General features: G+C 39.8%; 1 protein-coding gene across 3 annotated transcripts in view; it reads right to left on the reverse strand.

Annotated features, from left to right (window-relative positions):
- The window catches only part of DLGAP1 (DLG associated protein 1), a 265,714-nt gene that overhangs the window by 31,243 nt on the left and 215,063 nt on the right, over window positions 1-19,408 (reverse strand). For all 3 annotated transcript variants that reach the window (XM_072851299.1, XM_072851301.1, XM_072851300.1), the window contains one exon: window positions 74-447. In XM_072851299.1, the coding sequence (XP_072707400.1) occupies window positions 74-447 (374 nt within the window). The remainder of the gene's footprint in view (window positions 1-73; window positions 448-19,408) is intronic.

Genomic DNA, 19,408 nt, shown 5'->3' on the forward strand with positions numbered 1-19,408 from the left:
GCATGATGAGCAGTAAAACAAATGTAGCAATCCAAAACAATGGCAGGCATATAATCCACATCCTGCACCATACCTGTATTCCAATAGATAAGCATCTGTTTTTCTTGAAGTGGTCCTTCTTTCTATCTTCTACTGCAACGGTGGCAATGGTTGTGGTGGTGGTGACGGTGGCAGTATTGTTCCCTACATGTTGACTTGCAGGGCCATGGATCTGTGCATTGGCAGCTTCAATAGCAGCGGTTAGTGCCTTCATACTGTCCAAGCTCTCCGTGGAGTTGCTAAGTCCAGACTGACTGATGATATCTCCCCTCTGTCCATGCCCATCCATATATGCGTCTTGGGCAGACTCTGTGCTGCTCTGGGCTGTGATGGAAATAAATGGTTTGGTGGTAGTTCTTGGTGGGACTGGAGGTGGTGTCTTCTTATAGGTAGTAATGCAGGATGACACTGGAAAATACATATGAGAGTTCTTGATTTATTGATGCTGCAGGGAAAATGGATGCAAATATGATCTCAAAGCATCAGTGAGCATGGACTGAGCAGATGGAGGACGCTGTTAGCCAAAGAGCCCCCAAAAGCTCCAATGTAAGTGCCATGGAAATACCTCGCTTATCAGTGTCCTCTGTTCCTACTGATGTGAGTGGCAGAATTGCCAGTAGAGGAAAAGAAATTATCTATTTGCCAAGTTCCTCCTTAGTCTTTTTAGGATTGTTTTCTCCAGTATATTTTCTGCTAACTGTTCTAAGTCCCATGGGAACAAGTCCTTCCACCAAAATGTTTGTTCTGCTCATGGCTTCCAAACAAGATTCACAAGGATGATGAGTCTCCAACGACTTATCCTAGCTAAACTGTACTTCATGCAGTTTTATTGCAAGTGTTTTCTGTCTCTCTACCCTGTCCTACTGTATTTACCAAGCTTATGTAGAATTTTAAACTACATTTTTCTGATCAGAAGGAGATCGCCAAACCATCCTAGGTCAAAGTGTTAACACTTACCATACCTGGACTTGTGTATTTCTTACTGTAAAATGTCTCACTTGTTGCACAGCGTTCTCAAATACTTTGAAATGCTTTGTAAGCTGCTGTGGACATATTTAAAACAACATCTTGCCACGCCTGCATTTCTCATCATAAAGATAACATATCAGTTCTGGAAAAAAAATGCTTAATTTTACACACAGGGAGTTAGTGTAATGAAGTCAATGGCTAAAGCCTGTCAGTCAGTGGGACTACTTAAAGGAAAGTGTTAGTATAAATGTTTGCAACAACAGAGGCTTTAATAAAAGTTTATGAGGACTCCTCTTTTCATATTTTGAAGGCAATGCTTTCTTTGTAAGTGCTTCTATATGGATTTAGAAGATTAGCTTGAGGTTCCCAGGTTAAAAACTATTGTCCTGTGTTTACAGAATTACATGCAGAAAGCTCTACATGGAGATAAAAACATCTTCCTTTAAGGGAGAGCTGGCAGCTCTGCATTACTGAAGTCCTGGAATGCTTTCAAATGAGGAAAGAAAGTCCATTAAGAACAAAAAACAATCATGATATGCTCTATTTTTTAAGAAAATAAATACAGGCATGAACCTGTGCAAAGTTCAGACACAAACATGTTAATATAAATTCTTATTAACAGTAATCATATGTCAAGAAATGATTCATCAGATCATTTTAATTGGCAGATGTCTACGCCACCCACATAAAAGGTAACTCTACTACAGCTGTTCTGCTCTCTGTTTGCACTGTATGTGCTTGTCGAGCCAGAAGCCATTATGGTATTAATTTGACTAGCTCAGATCCATATGCCTCATATCTCCCGATAGCTGTAGGAACAGTTATAGTGTAAAAGGTGTTTCCAGGGCATGAAATCACAAGGGATTTTTTTTTAAGGACTCTAGTATAAGTTTCTGATAACATGTCTGAACCCATGTTAAACATGTTGAATGCTAATGGAAAAAGAGTGTTTCACTAAGGTAGTGAGGGTTTTGAAACTATGATTCACTTCTGAAGAATCAAACAGAAACCACAGCATCTTTGAGAGAAGAGATGGCTAAAAATGAACTTGTCAAATTTCAACTCTGGGAAAGTGAATCGTCGATGGGAGTTAAAGGTGTTTTTTAAAGTGCTTATGACAAGACCAATGTCTGGAACTAACAGAAAGGATGACAATTTTACTAAGGGGATTGTGAATTTTGTGCTGTTCTTCATTGGTTTTGATGCTGCCAAAAAGCATTTGTTGCAACTGTGCATGTTCAGATAAATCAGCTGCTGTTGCTGCGGCCCAAACATTTACTCTGGGACTTAGGGAGAATTGTGGAGGCTGCTGCTTGGGTGATGATATCCCAGAAACGACCCAGGTGGTTCATGGTCTGGAGAATGTTCTCTGAGTGGTGGAAATGCAAACTGAAATTCACCACTGAAGAATATGCACATACACACGTGTGTATCCAGGTAATGCTTTGGGAAGCTGGTGCCAAACTTGTCTAATAGAGGTTTGTGTGCAATGCTACTTTGCAATTCAGCAAAGTATGAATTGCCCCATTTAAAATATGCTAGGCAGGGTCACTGTGGAACTCCTGGGGAGATGCCAGCACCTTCAGGACATCCCAGCAAGGCACGTAGGTATCATTTTTCCTACAGAGCAGATAGGGAAATGATAATGAAACACACTTGAAAAGTGCTCTTAGGTAGGAGAGAGAGCTTCAAAAATAAAAAGCAAGCCTTAACAAGACTGGTCCCCACATCACTGGTCACCCCCCTCTAGGAAGAGAGTCAACAGCAACTGTCTATCGACAGCTACCAGGCGGGCACTCTGGACACAGCAGTACAAATACAGAAACGCCTGATTAAGATGTCTTTCATTCTGTTGGTAAATGGAGTCAATGAGGAGTCTAATCCATGCTGCAATGAAAGATGTTTGCACTCAGCTAATTAAATCTGAAGTTATTCTTAAGAGGGGGAGAGAACTGACAAGTCATACGGTGAAATTGTAAAGAGAAACAGCAAATGTTCTTTTAGCAAGTCAAAACAAATCCTCAGTTTCCTGGAGTCACGCAGCACATACTGTACAGCTCCGGAGAAGTGGAGTGTGCAAGTCATAAAAGAACCCCAGGCACTTCATTACTGGAAATGATGTAAGCTCCCGCCGCTCCTCTGCAGAAACGACAACAAAACAATGCTGGGGCCGCTGCCGCCATCCGAGGCAGCTGCGCTCTAAATGTCGTAGCTGGCTGAGCCCTCCAAACGGCTGAAGCACAATAACGAAAGGGATTCGGCGCATCAGTTTTTCTCCGGGCACTTTCAAGAACCTGGCAACTTGTGACATGGCAACCTGAAGGATCTGCTGGCTTTTCAAGTGGCTACAGTATTTTACATGCTAAGCTGCTTGAAAAACAAAACGAGTACTCCCCAAGAAAAGTGGCAAAACCCTGGCGCTCTCCTTGTGCAGCCAAGAGAGTCTGAGCGTTCAGTTGGTGTGGTAAGAGCACACCACGTTGCATTCTGTCCCCGTGGGCAAAGGGGAAGCTCATCCATCCAGCTCTCCCGCAGCAGAGATGGACTGCCCGGCAGGAGGACTCTGAGGGGGAAGATTACAGGATCATGGGATGCGTGAAAAAGATGGAGAAATCCTCACTTCACACACAGGGGACTTTCAAAGGGTTTTGCACATCAAAGTTAGTTTAATTCACATCAGGAAGTGAATTTAAAGGGCTGTATAAATTCCCTGATAAATACGTTCTTGGACATGGATCAAGGAGCGAAGTTCTGTACGGAAACTGATCTGACTGGAGGGTCAAGTCAAAGTAGTCTCATTTTTCATTAAAATTGTTTAGACATGGAGTTAATCAGAAATATCATTTTCTGAATAGCAAACGTGCCCTCAGTTTGTCACAATATAGAGAAGCTTTTCATATTATTTTCCAGAGCACACATGCTGCTGGAGCAGGTATACATTCCTCTCCTAGGGCATATGCAAGGTTTAATCCAGAAACTAGTTAAGTCATGTGCAAAAATCCTCTGACTCCCAAAGCACCTTGAATCAGGCCCACCGTTTCCAGCTGTATCAATCCACTAAGCAATGCTCTCCTTTTCATTTCGATCTTTATCCTATTTCTGTGGCCTGCCTTCGGGTTACAGTTTAATCCCAAATACCTAGTGAAAAAGCACTTTCTCCAGATTAAAAAAAAAAAGTCCTGATGTTTGTCCTCCTAGCCAGTATTTCCAAACAACTAGCTCATGGGACAGGAATTTGGAACAGGGAGTGTCAACCACCCAGTTCAGAAGGAAGTCTAATGATAAAAAAAATAATCCCAGATTGCATAATAATAAAGGCTTGAATTTGAATGTTTCATTGTAAGAGCACTTCAGTTGTTTAAACATGCTCACTAGGGAGATGAGCCCTCAGGAACAAACATCAGCACGCAAACACAGATTTTTAGCTCAGTGAATGGGTGCCCAGGAGAACCCCAAGGCAAATTAATATTTGTGAAGAGATCAAAATTCATGCAGTACTTTGAACAGTTCAAGTGATGAGATATGTAAGCAATATCTTTCTAATTTGGCAGTCTCATATAAGCTCAGTTAACAAATACAAGAATAAATGAAAGTGCAAATTTAAAGTTAATTAAAATAATAGTGTTTCTCTTGAGAGAAAGGACTAATTCCACAGTTTGAAAGGAGCAGCAAAGGACACAACTTGTGCACAACTAAGTATTAAGGTACAAGGCAGGAGTTCCTACACCCCCGCACAGACGGACCTCAGTCTTCTGATTTACTGTCTGTTACACAGGTTTGTTCACAGCAGTGCCCTTGCATCTCACACGACTGCAACACAAAACAAGCAGGCCTTGCAACACACAACTGCAGCCCCCGAGCTCCCCACACAAAGGTGCAGTGCTTGATTTGGCTTGTTAGACTCAAACAGAGCTGTTATTCTTTTTACTATGCACTTATTTCCTTGCTTTGTTGAGGTTTGGGGGGGAATGCTTGGAAAAGGGGTTTCAGATCTCGTATTGTTATTTTTATATGCAAAAAATTGGTATGAAAACAGAGCATGCATTTTCTTAATAAAAAACTGTTTTCATAGAGCAGATGGCTTCTGAGGATGCAGAGATTTACTATTAAAAAACTGAAATAAAGATTTTCATAAGAAGTTCTAAACTGCCCAAGGGAATAATGCCAGAGTGAGTTATGGATGTCATTATCCCAAATGAGAACTACTGAAATCTCTGTACCACGCTATCCTCATGGTTCTGCCAAGGCCATGCTTTTTCTGTACCTCCACCACTGCGAAGCCAGATATCTTATCCGACAAAAGCCTAGGCTACACTGGATTTGGAAACAGGCATAACTGATAAGTAAAATCCTGCAGAAATCTATACAAAGTATCTAAATTATCTTTACTGCACACAATAGTACCACAGTGTTAAGATTTAATATCCCGTGTACTCTGAGGTCTAAAAGACGGTGCTGGTGATCTTTTCATAAATCTGGAAATTTTTGTTCGCAAGTAGGGTGCTCCAGCTTCCCAGCTGGGTACAGTGAAGGACCTCCTGAAACCTAAGAGAGGAGTGAGACTAAATATGGCTCATCCTGCACCTCAAATGGATTGAGTTAGAAAATCTGCACATGCATAGTCAGTGGATGACAGGTGAATATTTCTCCAGCAGATTTTTTTTTTTTCTTTTAATGTCTGCTGCTGGAAGCTGCTGATGCCAGTCAGAGGTTTAACTGCTATCCCAGGGAAGCGGAACTAGTGTACAGAGAACAGGTGAGACAGTTAAAGGTATCTGCTAAGTGCAGTTTATCACTAGGCTGTCACCACAAATTATGGATGCACAGACAAAATTCAGTGCATGTAGGCTTCCTATGAGACCCACTTCACTCCTTGTACTATATAGGCATAGCTGAACTTCTCTATACATAAAAATTACCAGTACGTTAACAGCACACAACTTAGCAATTCCACTCATTTGGCGTCAAAGCCAAGAAGTCTATAAACAACTGAAACTCTGGAAAGAAGATTTCACATGAACTGAAAGTCATTACCCAAAGTGGATCGTTGCTAGAATGGCTTATAATGCTTTACTCCTAAAAACTGTGATCTTTACTGGTGTCAAGCAATTAGGACTTGGCTTTATCTTTTCTGAAGACAGAGATAAAATAGGTAAGAATACTACCACATGCAAACCCTAGATTTAATTTCAGTTAATGCATATAAACTGCCTTGCCTTTTTACCTGGAGTGAGCAGTTGGAGGGGACAGCAGTAGCATTTGCTTCTGCCATTCCCTTGCCAGCAGCTATCTCCATGAGATCGAACTGCATCGTACCTGTGGAGATGGTGCTTTACAGATGGGTTCAATCCTGGCCATTGGCCCATGTGACGTGATGAAGTTACATACCCACAGATGACATATGAATAGCTGCTCAAACCAAAATTCAGTCTGGCTGAGAAGGAAGACAGAAGTGAAACTATTTTGGCCTTGTCCTTAAACTCTGGCTACCAACAAAGCATCTGGAAAAACACCACCAAGATCTGCAGGGATGATGATGTGAGTCTGTTCCAGACAGATGCTCTCAGAGAGCTTCGAAGATTCAAACTGCTTTAAAACAGTCATGGTAGAAGGTATCTAATACAGAACATCAACCTCTACATTCAATGAAGCATGTTGGAGAAGAATAAAAAGAAAAAAGAAAAACAATACAGCGTGGTCTTTTTTAGTTACCATATGAATTATTTACCTTCTCTTTTCATCTGTACAGCATTTTTTTTTCTGAGAAAATCAGGGAAATGCCGATCTATAGCTTAAATTAAGTCTAGCAAACCATTCAAATACTTCCTGCACTTAAGTAGTTCATCAAATTCTTCATGGTTCCTCCTTTTCAGAGCACTTATGGAAAACAAGAAACATTAGAATTTTAGATAAAAAGAAGGATACTTAAAAATATTTTATGCTTCTGAACTTACATGTCATAAAATCACCATAGTAAGAAATTCTTAAGCTTTCTGAATATCAATACATTCATCTTATAAAAGGCATTTATGGAAAACAGAGGAAACCTTGTGAAATATGGTAGTTTATTCCACTTAGACCAAGAATGTGTAACAGTAAATAAATGTAATAATAAGCAGCTTGATGAAATCAGATCCTTTTCTCATATATTTTCCAGGAAGCAACTTCACTGGCACTTTGATATAACACTTTGTTATGTGTTACTGCAGCACTCTCAAATTCCAGAATTTGCATCTTTTTCCCTCTGGCAATACTGTTAATAAAACAAAATGGCCAAATTTTTTTTAATGTGGAGTTGTACTAACCAAATACAGACACATATACCTAGGCAGCTATTTAAGTAAAAACACAGTGCAAGAACCAAAGCCTGGATTTTCAGAAACACAAGGGGTTGAACTTTTTGCAAGTATCTAGCCGCCTTAGCAAGGAAGATGTATTTAAAAAGTTTCAAATCCAAGCATACTCTGAAAAACTAATCACTTTTTTTTTGACTACTGAGGAATGGTTGAATGTAAAGACTTGAGCTGCAAGTGCACATTGCAAGTTCTTTGGGCTAATCAGTTGAAAACGTGTCTCTTATTTACATTTCAAAATTGGATCTGGATTCTTGAAACCTGACCCAAACTGTGAATACAGAACCTAATTTCCAGACTATACCAGCAGCTCTTTCAGCATATAGTTGTGCAGCGAGCATGCTAAAGTGGAGCCCACACTTGCCACTCTGTTTGGGCATATTACTGTAGGTGCTATTTCTCAAAATTATCATGTAAGTTTGTAACTACTGGTTCTGGACATATTAATATACTCTTGTATATATGGTTTCCCCTCAGTTACAAATGGAGTATTTAAGTATATATGAGTATATAGGCATAGGAGTATATATGCATAGGAGAGTTGAATCCTGTCAAACCTGGAGATAGATCAGGGCAGATGTGTGGTAAGAACCAAGCCCACATGTTACTCCTGAAGCAAGGACTGTGGGTCGCGCCCTCCTTCGCAGTTCATTAAGAAGCACTGCATTTTGTCCTTCCTGAGCCTCTGCTGCCAATCTCTCATCCTCCCACAGTGGCAATGGAGATGACTGACGATAAAGCAAGTTTAGCAGTCAGTCATTTTAGGATGAGCTTGTCAGGAATTTGATGGAGAAATTGCAGGTTGAAATTGCACAGCTTTTATCATGTAGGAGGTTGGACTAGAGAATAATTAGGATTCTCCTCTTCTAAATCTGTGAATCCTAGATCCTAACCTGTGAACCTAGAGGAGACTTAAGCAAGCCAATTATCTCTGAGTAATCTGATCATGTAGCATTTAAGCTAGCTACATATTAATGTAGTTGGACATCACTGTTTTCAACATTACTGCAAGGATTTTCTTTTTAAGCTCTTCACTGCAACTGACTTTCAAAAGGCAATATTTGACTGGGGTATTGACACTTCAAAGTATGATTTCTGTATAAAAAAGAAATGACTGGAAAAGTTGTTCCCTCTTCCTCAGTCTGTAAATGTACCTTCTTTGTTTGCTGCTGCTGTTAGCAAGAAAACAAGCTTCTACTGGTTTTTACTCCCAGTGGTTTTCTGAATACTTAATAAACTTAAGGTAGGGTAAGCAGAATTCTGTATTATTACACATAGGCATCAAGCTGGTCTCACAGAATTTGATTAGTGATGCATCTAAATTGGCTTAGAAATCAATTAGTTTAAATTGCTGCAAACCCACCCCTCATGTGGACACATTTAGAAGTGACTGATAAAGTATTTTTTTTAAACTTAAATGAAAATGCAGTGGAAATAAGAATGATTCATTCAAAGAGTTTATCCCAATTAACTGTATCAGTTCACTGATTTTAAACTGATTTCCTTTCATACCATGGTGTGCAAACAAGCTGTACATTGTTATTAATTACATCCAGTTAGATCCACTGAAAACTGTATAGGTATAATTTGACCTGATGACAACTGGTGAAGTTTAAGAGCCCTCTTTAATTTTCTGAGTCAAAATCAGTTCTCAGGGTTGCTCTGTTTGAGTTCATTTGTGCCTGCATGGTTTGGTTACTTTTGTATCTGGGATTTTTTAAAAGATACAATAAAACACAGAACACAGTGAGCAGCATTGTTACTAATGAACTTTTCAAAGCTGACCCACACTGGGGAAGTTCTGCGCTATGAGACAGGTATATATATATACATATAGGACAGTTATATTCCTCCAGTCATTAAGGGGCTGGTATACACAGCAAGTACAGAAATGTAGGTACACCAGTTTTGCATGTTATTCAACCCTAAGGCTGTTCAGAAGCTTTTAAGCAATCAAGAAAGTCATTGCTCTGACATAGACTATTCAAATGTGTTTAATACAAGGTGTATGAGATGGAATTTACTATTTTCGGTACGGTAGCCACCTACTTTATTAAGCAAACTACCTCATGATGCTGATGAGTATAGGTTGTGATTCCTCACAGCAGAAAGCACTTTGTGACCCGATCCAGCAAAGGACTCGAATCTCTTTAAACTCTTAAAATAAAGTATATGCTTAAGCTTTTTTGCTCAGTCTCCCATGGCATCAAGGCCTTACTGCTTTCACATCATCTCAGAAGTCTACCTTTCAATTTGTTTTGAGAATCTTATTTTATGCTACTTGATATCTAAGATTATATTAAATAGTTTGGCTAAGAGTTAAAAGTTATTCAAATGACAGCAATGATGAAGGGCTGCTGTGTTTTAATCAGATATATGTTGGGAAGAAACTGTACAAATGCCAAAGACAAGAAAATAAAAGCCAATACAAACTAAAAGAAGTATGTGATTGATAAAAGCAACATGAACAGCTTTTTAGCTACTATAAATTGCCATGAAGCACCACAAGAATTGATTTATGTAATTTTATTATCTGGTTCAATGTAGTTCACTATAACTGAAACTATGCAGGTATAACAACACACTATGTTATTCTTATATAGAATTACTAATAAACATAAATGTAGAAAACCGGCATTCAGGAAGGAAAGCATCATGTGGGTATTGAGCAAGAACATCTGTTCAGCCAGGGAAGTACTGACTTGTTTTACGCAGCCAGTACTGCATTTTTCAGCACACTTATCTCTTTTGGGGTGTTCCAGTCCAAGCAGGAATGTCTAAAACAAGCAAGTTATGCTCTCATATTTCCTAAAAAAAAACCCCAAACCCAAACCAAAAGCAAGAACCGCTTGTAGCAGGAGGAAGGAAGGGAAGAGGGAAAATTATGACTAAATCCATACTCTGGGCTGAACAGTGACTTGTCACCTGAGAGAGAGAATTATGACCCAACTCAAAAGTTCTGCCTCCCCTGTGGTCCTGATAAGGTTATCAGATGACCTGCTAAAAGTCACCTGTCAGGGCAGATCCTTTAGCGCCGTGGGGGAAAAATCCAATCCCTTCTCAAATGAGGAGGAAATGTAGGCAAGGGGTTTACACAAGAAATTATACTTATCTGTGGCCTAATTTCAGGTAAAATAGCAAAACTGACTCAAGCCAGAGGACATTAACATTTTCAAAAACCTAGAAAAACTAGGATTGTTTGGTCAACAAGGCATATGAGGAATGTGTATGAAATATGTATTCTATGTTGAGAGGAATTAAAATCTACACCAAAACCTGATTTCTATTTTCCCATTTTACATTCAAATTAACAAGTTACGTCCTTGCTCAGTGACACGTTTGAGGTCACTGTGAGTGACCTCATCCTTTTATCTATTTGCTTGTTTTTAATGACAAGAGTCCTCATTAATAATGCAGCAAATCAGCTGAAAATACTGGCTTGGCGTGAGAAATTCCTAATGATCAGCCTGAGTGTCCTGAGCACAAAAAATATTGACATCTCATTTACAGTCACCATAGTGCTTATTTACAGTCACCGTAGTGTATGGATAAGAACATTTCAATAAATCTGAGCACAAAAATCACTTCTTGTTGGGATCCTGAACTAGCAAAGAGGACAGGACGAGTTCCCAGAAGACATTTAGACAAAGAAAGACGGTGGCCCTGGCACACAAGAGGACAGACCAGTCTTGTGTAACTTTTAAATAAGATTTGAGTAAAAGACATTCTAATTTATTTCCACATATGACTCCATTTATTAAAGAAATGCCTGTAAAACAGGTCTTGAAGAAATTCAGATTCACAATTTGTAGGAGATGTCAGACACAAACTCCCATAACTTCCTTGGAGACCTCAGCTGCATGTCTGATGATAGTCCAACAGCTTTTTTTTTTTTTCTGTTTTTTTGTTTTGTTTCTTTTTCATTTAAAAAGACATCAGTTTAGTAGAGGTGGAAATTTTAAAACTTGCCAACATGATCCTGAAACCCTGATGGCTAAATTAATCTGATATCATTCCAGTGGCAACAATCAGAGGTTTATTTTACATAATTTCCACAAGGACAAAGAAGCATTGCCACAGTAAAGAACCAACGTGAGCAAACTTTTCTCTCCCAAGCACACACAGGATTTATCTTTCAATTACAATTTCCTTTAGCTAGAGATTTCGGAATTAGTGCTCATGGTCTCAGCCTGGGATAAACCTCCCTTTTCCCTAACCCCTAGACAGCAAAATAATATTAGCATTTCTTACATTTACATAATTGCAAAAAATGAATGATGCATTTCGTACTGGCTTAGTTAAAAGGTAAACCCAGACGTTTTGTGCTGGCTGAGTTAAAAGGTAAACCCAGGCCATCTATTTAATACATAAAAAGAGAAAGCAAACACGCCCAAATGAATTTTGACACTTCAAAGTCTTTAGACCTTTTGAGTCTCTAGACTATGGAGGTGCTTTCTGAAGATCACAAGGCCAATACAAAATCTTTACAAACACCAGCAAAGTGAATCCTACAAATCTATACAACTTCACATGCACGTAGCAAATCCCCCCCACCTCTGAGTGCATGAGATGCAGGAAAGATCAAATTTTAAACCAAAGCTATAATTTTTAAATTCTCTCCCTACCATTTTCTGCCCCAGACTGAAATTTCCTCTTCTTTAATCATCCCTCTAATAAGACCCATTTATTGTACACACCTATTCAAAACCTATACAAACTTGGTGTTTCTTTTGGAATAAAAATCGGTCTCTGAGACTTTGCTGGCTAACTGTGAATCAGAAGGTAACCCAAACCTCTGACTGAAGATGCTCCCACAGGTACCTGGGATGTGAAAGAAAGGGGAAGAGAGAGGTCTTTACTGACCTCTTGTCCAAACTGGTCAGTAAAAAAAAAAAGATAAACTAATAGAAATAGCTGTGAATGTTCTATGAAAACAAGGATGCTCAGCAGAGCAACAGGCAACCTGGTTCAACTCAGACTGCTCAGTTTGGCTCTGCTTTGCTTGAAAACCTTTACATGACCTCAATTTCTGTTTGCATGGATGTTTGAAGAATGTCTGTCTTAATACCAGCACCTTTATCTGCCTGGTTAACATTGCTGAGAATGTGTGGTTATTCCTTATTTGTTATTCTCATCAAATTACAGAGTCTGAGCAGTATCACTGTCAAATGCCAATCACCCAGCACAAAAAGCAAATAATTAAAATGGACAGATGATGAATAATCCAGAGGCCAGGGTCTGCTTTTCATAAATTGTCTGTTAACGAATGATAAACAAATACATGTGTAATAGTGAGGACTGTTCGCAAACAACTTGGGAACTGGGAAAAATTATAAATTCAAGATTAATATCAGCTCCAGTGAGTAAATCAGTCAGCTCTTGTTACCAGCAATATTAATATAATTTACTTTTTATCATAAGGGATCTAAGAGGATACGCGGACTGTGCGTAGCTGTAGGTCACAGCATCATCATCCACGGCTGCACTGCACCCAGCTGAGAGAATGGTTTAAGGCTAGTTGGATGTTTTCCAGAAGAGCTATTACTCTGAAGTAATTATGCATTTTGGAAGTGGTTTAAACTGAATCACTACACCCCCACTTTTTATTTGGGATTAAGGGTATCCAGACAAAGAGTTATTCTGGAATAACCATGGTACTTTTGGAGAATTTCCAGAGTTCGGGAGACTTCTCTGCAGAGAGGAGTGCGGCACACTGAGCCAGCAGTCTCCTCCTGCGACCTTTGTTGTCTTCGGAGTCTGTCAAAGTGCTGGCAGGTCTGATCCTCTTCAGCTTTTAAAGACTAAAAAGGGCAATATCAAGGTACTTTGGCTGAATGACTTGGGTGAAGAAAACAGCAACAAAGTGTGCACCAACTCGCCTCTATCTAAGATTTCTCAGGGCACAGACTTCCCTACCTGCAGAATGATTAGAAAAAGCGTGAACAATTAGATTTTAATAATTTCAAAGGCAGCTTATTACATCCACAATGTCATTCTTTTGTGTATAAAATTGCTGTTTAATTCACGTACACCAGGGGTGAAATCTACTCACAAAATAGAAAGGAACTTTCTTAACAGTTTTCCTGAATTTAGCGCTTAGGACCGTGGATGAGTCATATTTTCCTTGTTATCCCATTCAGTTGACTTTTCTATACGTGTCTTGAATGTGCTATGTATTAACAGCCAAGTAGGCCACCATAGCAGTTTTCTTTGAGATTGGAAACCTGCTGATTTGACCTGTTTATCAAGAGAAAAGTGTCATCTCAACAGGACAAGATTGTTTCATATTTTTCCTCCCTATTTTCCTCTTGTGAGCAATTTCTTTTTAACCCCATACAGCCAAGTAAAAAGTGACTGGTCTAGAGGATTTTCTTTTTCTTTTTCTTCCTTCCTAATATTTGTACATAATTCAAGGAAAAAAATACAGAAACATTTTTCTTTATATAAAAGTTTAAATTGTGAATTTGGAAAAGCATACCCTTCATGTTCTTTATATAGGTCTGTGTGGAACCTCTTTGTGTCTATTTTTAAGCACATGCAGTGGAATTTAGACTCTTAAAAGGGAAAATAAATGTCTATATTTATGAACAACCCTATAATGATGAAGGGAAAAGTGCAAAACCTATAATGACAGAAATGAGAAGACAATCACTTCAAACCTTGGCATGCTCACACAACAGAATGTACTCGAGCTCTGCTGAGCGTCTTAAAAGTTCTTCATGATAGAAGGCACTACTGGCTGTAATTTAAGTTAGTATTACAGTCAAAGAGCTTTCAGTTTTAAAAGTGTCCTAAGCTGCTCTGAAATGTTCCAGAGCTTTGTTTTCCTCACTTCCACTGGTACAAGTTAAAAGTAAGACCTCCTAGATCATTGTATCTCACTAAGGAGAACTGAGCCAACGGTACTTCCCCCTCCCCCATAAATTAGATGTTGTCAGAAGAAAAGAAATGGGTTAAAAAGGCTACTTTTCGCATTCTTCAGACTGCTGCCTGCCACTTGGTTGAGAACTGAGCTTCCCATGAGCTTCCAGAGCCTGCCATGTGTGAAATCCATCCTACGTGACAATTTTAACATCAGTTGCATCATTAACACATGTTCCTGTCTGCACAATGGTTTTTTTGCACTTTGCCAGATGAGGCAGAGGCTAGATGAATTGTTACTGTGCACATACAATTTTCTAATAAAAACAATATGGGCATTATTATTCTTGGAAATGCCTTTGGAAAATCTTACTCTTCGTTGTATAATACGCATTAGGGTGACAGGTAGGCGAGGTGCTGGAAGCGTATGTGGAGTAAGAAAGAGGAGCCCACAAGTACAACAAATACCTGTGTGCATGTGCTTGTCTGAACACAAATATAGCCACCCAGGCATACACATACAAAACTATGTTCATTTTGAACTCTGCCCTTTGAGTTTTGCTTTTGTTCTCATCTTATATGATACAATAAATTTCAAGGCATACTTTTCTCCTGAGCTTTGATTTGTATCTTTAGTTTCTTAGAGGATGCTCCCTTTGGGTGGCATTCTCAGCTTCCTCAGCATATGACACTGGGAGGGATTATTTGGTCTATCCATAGAATCTACGCAAGACATGTTAAGTCCCAACGTATCTTGTAACAGTAATCATTCTGACTCAAATGCCAAAACACCCCAAAACACCCCAAAACTAAATGAAAACACATAGAACTTGCAGTAAAAAGGCTAAAACCTCCAAAATGAAATGCTACGGGAAGAGAGCAGAAGAGCTTCAAGGGCTTGGCCAATGTCACGGGCCCTTCTAGCTGAGGGTGATGCTCCCCAGGTGATCCTTTCCCACAGGTAAACTACTTTATTTGACACCACAAATTGGAATTAAGAGGCCGGTGTCCCCAGCATTAACTGGTTTGAATCCAAATACCACTTAGTTCCCTGCCAGTTCTTCGCTTCACAGAATGGCGTATGAAGAGATACTCAGAAATCTTTTTTCTGGAAACAGTTTTCTTCAGCTTTAAGGTAAGTGTATAGGCATGTGCATATATTTGTATAAAGGTGTTACTGGGACACAGAGGGAATTATAGTTAATAGCACCAGATGTCCTACGGCTTTGTGTCAAAGACAAAAAACCTGCAGCTTGGTTGCTCGCACAACCTGCTTGCTATGGGCTAAAAAAATATTCTGCTTATGAACAAAATAATACACATTATTTCACTGCTCATTCTAGCACCAACCCTATAATTACCGCATTCTCAACTATCTTCCACATTCCCCTTGAGCTGTGAATTACAAGCTTTCAGCATATTGGATACTAGTACTGTGGCATGATTAGATTACCATTTCCACAGGTTGCCAAAGCAGAAGAATAGCTCATCTAAGTATGAATAGATTAATTTACTTGAAGAGAATTTTCTTTACCTTTCAGACTAATCATCTGTGTCTAACACGGGGTAAAAAGAACAGAAATTCTTTGCAGGTTAGCTTCTCTTAGAAAATAAAATTAAACCCCTAGTTTTTATATCCCAGCATTTGAAGGTATGCAGATTTGGGGGTTTTGTCTGGCTGCTCAGAAGAGAGCTGTTGTTTGCAGAATGCAGATACAGACCTGTTTTCTGTTGTAGAGCGAATGCATTAGTCACTAAGGAGGCTAGAGCATAATGGAAAGTAGCCATTTTGTGTTCATTTTAGTGCACAGCCTTGGAGAGGAGAAACACACATATCCATGTCATTTTTGATGTGCTGTTGAGTAGAATATAAAGATTATAAATATTTTATTAGTCGTTTATGGGTTAAAAAGGTAATTTGCACAGAGTAAATATTTCCCTTTGGAATTCACAAAAACATAACAGGTTTGAATTTGAAATAAGAACCAGCATTTGAGGATATTTGTTATTTGCAGGCTATTTATAGTGTGAAAATTTAACTGTGTATGTTCAGAAATACTCAGATCACCAGTATGCCAGTAACACCCGTTCCAGTGCTACCAAGCAGCCGTAACCCCAGCCTAGTGGGCAGCGCCTGTCAGATTCACAGCTCTCTTGTGCTGCCAGAACAGCAGGCAAAGCAGGCAGGTGAGTCCACTCTACTGTCCATTCAAATATATAGGTTGGCTTTTTTATGTGGCAGCTGATATACCGCATGTGGCAATGCAGGTCGGAAGCAGCCTCAGTGGCTCACCAGCTCCACTCGCCCACCGTTGATGGAAAGCTGGCTTTGCTCAAATGCATTCACATCTTTGCCCTACACAACCGCATAAAGCAGAGCGCCCCACAAATTGCCTTCCCAGCCGTTCGCATCTTACAAAAGGTTTTTGGTGGATGCGAAGGCTGACCCATGCAGAACGCTGGAGAAGTCGGTGAAAACTTGTAGGTCCTTCCATCAGCGAGCAGCCTTTGTGGCCCATCCCTTATGTTTGTAAATTAAATTCCTGCCACACATTTGTGGCCTGCTCGGCACTCTTATCGCCCATGTTTTAACTCTCCAGTTTATGATTTTATTATTTTCATATGGTCTCCAGACCATCTGCAAACCACCTACAGGGCCTGGCAGCTCACACAGTTTGGGAAACATTGCCTTATGCTACTCCTCTGTGGTTATTACATTAAAAGCTTGTTAAAAAGGCAAATCTAAACAACTTTGGAGATGTTCAAGGAGAACCACAGATTTCTTCTTGACATACATCATTATGTAGTAAAAGAACATTCGGTGAAACACAAGGATATTTATTATTCAACAGATTACACTCCGTTACAGCTTAAGCTAGTCTGGAAAAAAACAGGACAACATTATTTAATTAATGATGGTTTGCAAATTACATCCAGAGAGAGAATAGCTGCCTTTTCAGTTTTTGTTAGCCCGCATATGGCCATGTGAGCACTGCTCACAGAAATACTACTCCCTTCTCCCTCGCTCACACACAGACAGACACACACAACATTCTCCTGACTTTGTCCTGACCATTCCTGAATGGTTTTCCATTCAAACAAGCATCTAGGCAAACAAAAACATGCTGCCTGTAGGAAAAAGAAGCCCTTTACCTCGGGGTGTCCATATCTCTCTCTCTGTAGAACAAACACTCACTGTTTTTTCTGCCATGGCCTCTCTCCAAGCTTTCCATCCCCTCCTCACCCTACCTCACATTGCAGCCTTTCGGATGCTCTTCCTGAGCCTCACTGCTTCCTGCAACCCGGTGTGATTACAGTCAAATTCCTCCTTCCTTACGGACTCTCAGGACACCATATTTCTGCCTCGTAGTTCACATGCATCATGCCATTGCCGGCCTCTTGTGCATGTGCTGTTTTGCTTTCTATAACAACGCAGTAAATGTCACACTCTTTATCTGGAAGCATAAAGCCTCTGTGTAAGAGCCTACTCGCTGCATAGCGTATGCGCAAAATGCCTGAAGTTTTCCAACATGCTGTTTATGCCCTGTTGCAGTACTGTCTTTCTGAAAATCCCAGTTATGACCTGACTCCTGTATGCTGGGTAATTTCAACCTGGCTAATTTCAGTACCTTACTGTGAAAGGAAATCTGAAGCAAATACAAAGCACACTCACAATCCATGTAGCAAATATTTCCAGAAAACAAAATCTGGAAGAACCTGTATAAATGCCTAGAAAACACAGGCACTCTGGGCAAGTAACTTATCCCACCTCCTTACGACAGCTATATTTGGAGGGGATGAACGGCCCTTTGGCAGTGTCTGCCTCCCTCCCTGTACTAAATGGCAGATCCAGATGACTAATTTTGAATGGCCAACTAGGCATGAGGAATCCCAACACTAAACAACTCCAGCACATTGCTGCACAAAGTTCCTCCTATTTGTATTTGGTCCCTTTTCTCCATCCATTTTTGTCGAGGTCTGAGATGAAAATCTGGAGACAAAGAGATATTATTCTAGCCGCAGCGTTTATCTGTCTCAGATACAGTGCTTGTAAATGTGCAGAAGGGCTCCGCTTTGTTGTTTGTGTAGTGCTGCGCAATGGAAATCAGCAGTTTGTAGACAGCTCTTTCAAAGATCAGCGAGAACAAACACTCCTTTCTTTCCTCTCTGATTTCCTCTGAGTTAACGACAGATATTGACCTTATGGAATCACTGTAGCACATTGTGAATTATGTATGAAATGCAATTTCCCTGTCCACTGTGGACAAGTTTGACTGTGCTGTTTGCAGTACCCATCGTCAGAGGGCTCGCAGTATTCTCAGAGACACAGCTAAGACAACCCAACTCACCAAAAAGAAACTATTCATTTTCAATTAAAAAAACCCCTTTTTCATTTCTTAAAATCCTCCCAGCAAACAGCTTGTCGTAGCTGCTGTCCCACCTCCTAACACAGTTTAAGACCTTCTAAAACCACGTTTTATATTCTCCTAAGGGTTCAACGTGTGCTTAAAGGTAAAGTGCAATGTTAAGTAAATAGAATGGAATGGAATGGAATGGAATGGAATGGAATGGAATAGAATAGAATAGAATAGAATAGAATAGAATAGAATAGAATAGAATAGAAGAATAGACTATTTCAGTTGGAAGGGACCTACAATGATCTTCTGGTCCAACTCCCTGACCAATTCAGGGCTGACCAAAAGTTAAAGCATGTTACTAAGGGCATTGTCCAAATGACTCTTAAACACTGACAGGCTTGGGGCATCAACCACTTCTCTAGGAAGCCTGTTCCAAAAAACCCAAAACCAATGGAGATTCAAAAGTATGGGCAGACGCCTCCCTGGCAAGCCTGGAGTCAAGAAATCAATGACTACAGCCTACCTATTCTTTTTTCCATCCAGCAAAGCTTACATAAGTAAAGATCTCACAGATTGCATCAAATAAGTGATCTCAGATAACAGGTCCCATATAGAGAAAACCTGACTTTCACGTGTAATCTGGCTTGTGCTGGTTCCCTGCTCAAGACATTTCTTGTGCCCTCCAATTTGATCATCACAGACCTTCTGCGAGGTTTATCCATGTGACTAGTCTCAAGGACTAAGGTAGAATTTGGGCTATCTTAATGTAGCTCTAGAAGTTTTGCAGCCCACTAGCAGATCAGTGGGAAAACATATTTTTAAAATTCC

Source organism: Ciconia boyciana, chromosome 2, assembly GCF_034638445.1.
Source record: "Ciconia boyciana chromosome 2, ASM3463844v1, whole genome shotgun sequence".
NCBI lineage: Eukaryota > Metazoa > Chordata > Aves > Ciconiiformes > Ciconiidae > Ciconia > Ciconia boyciana.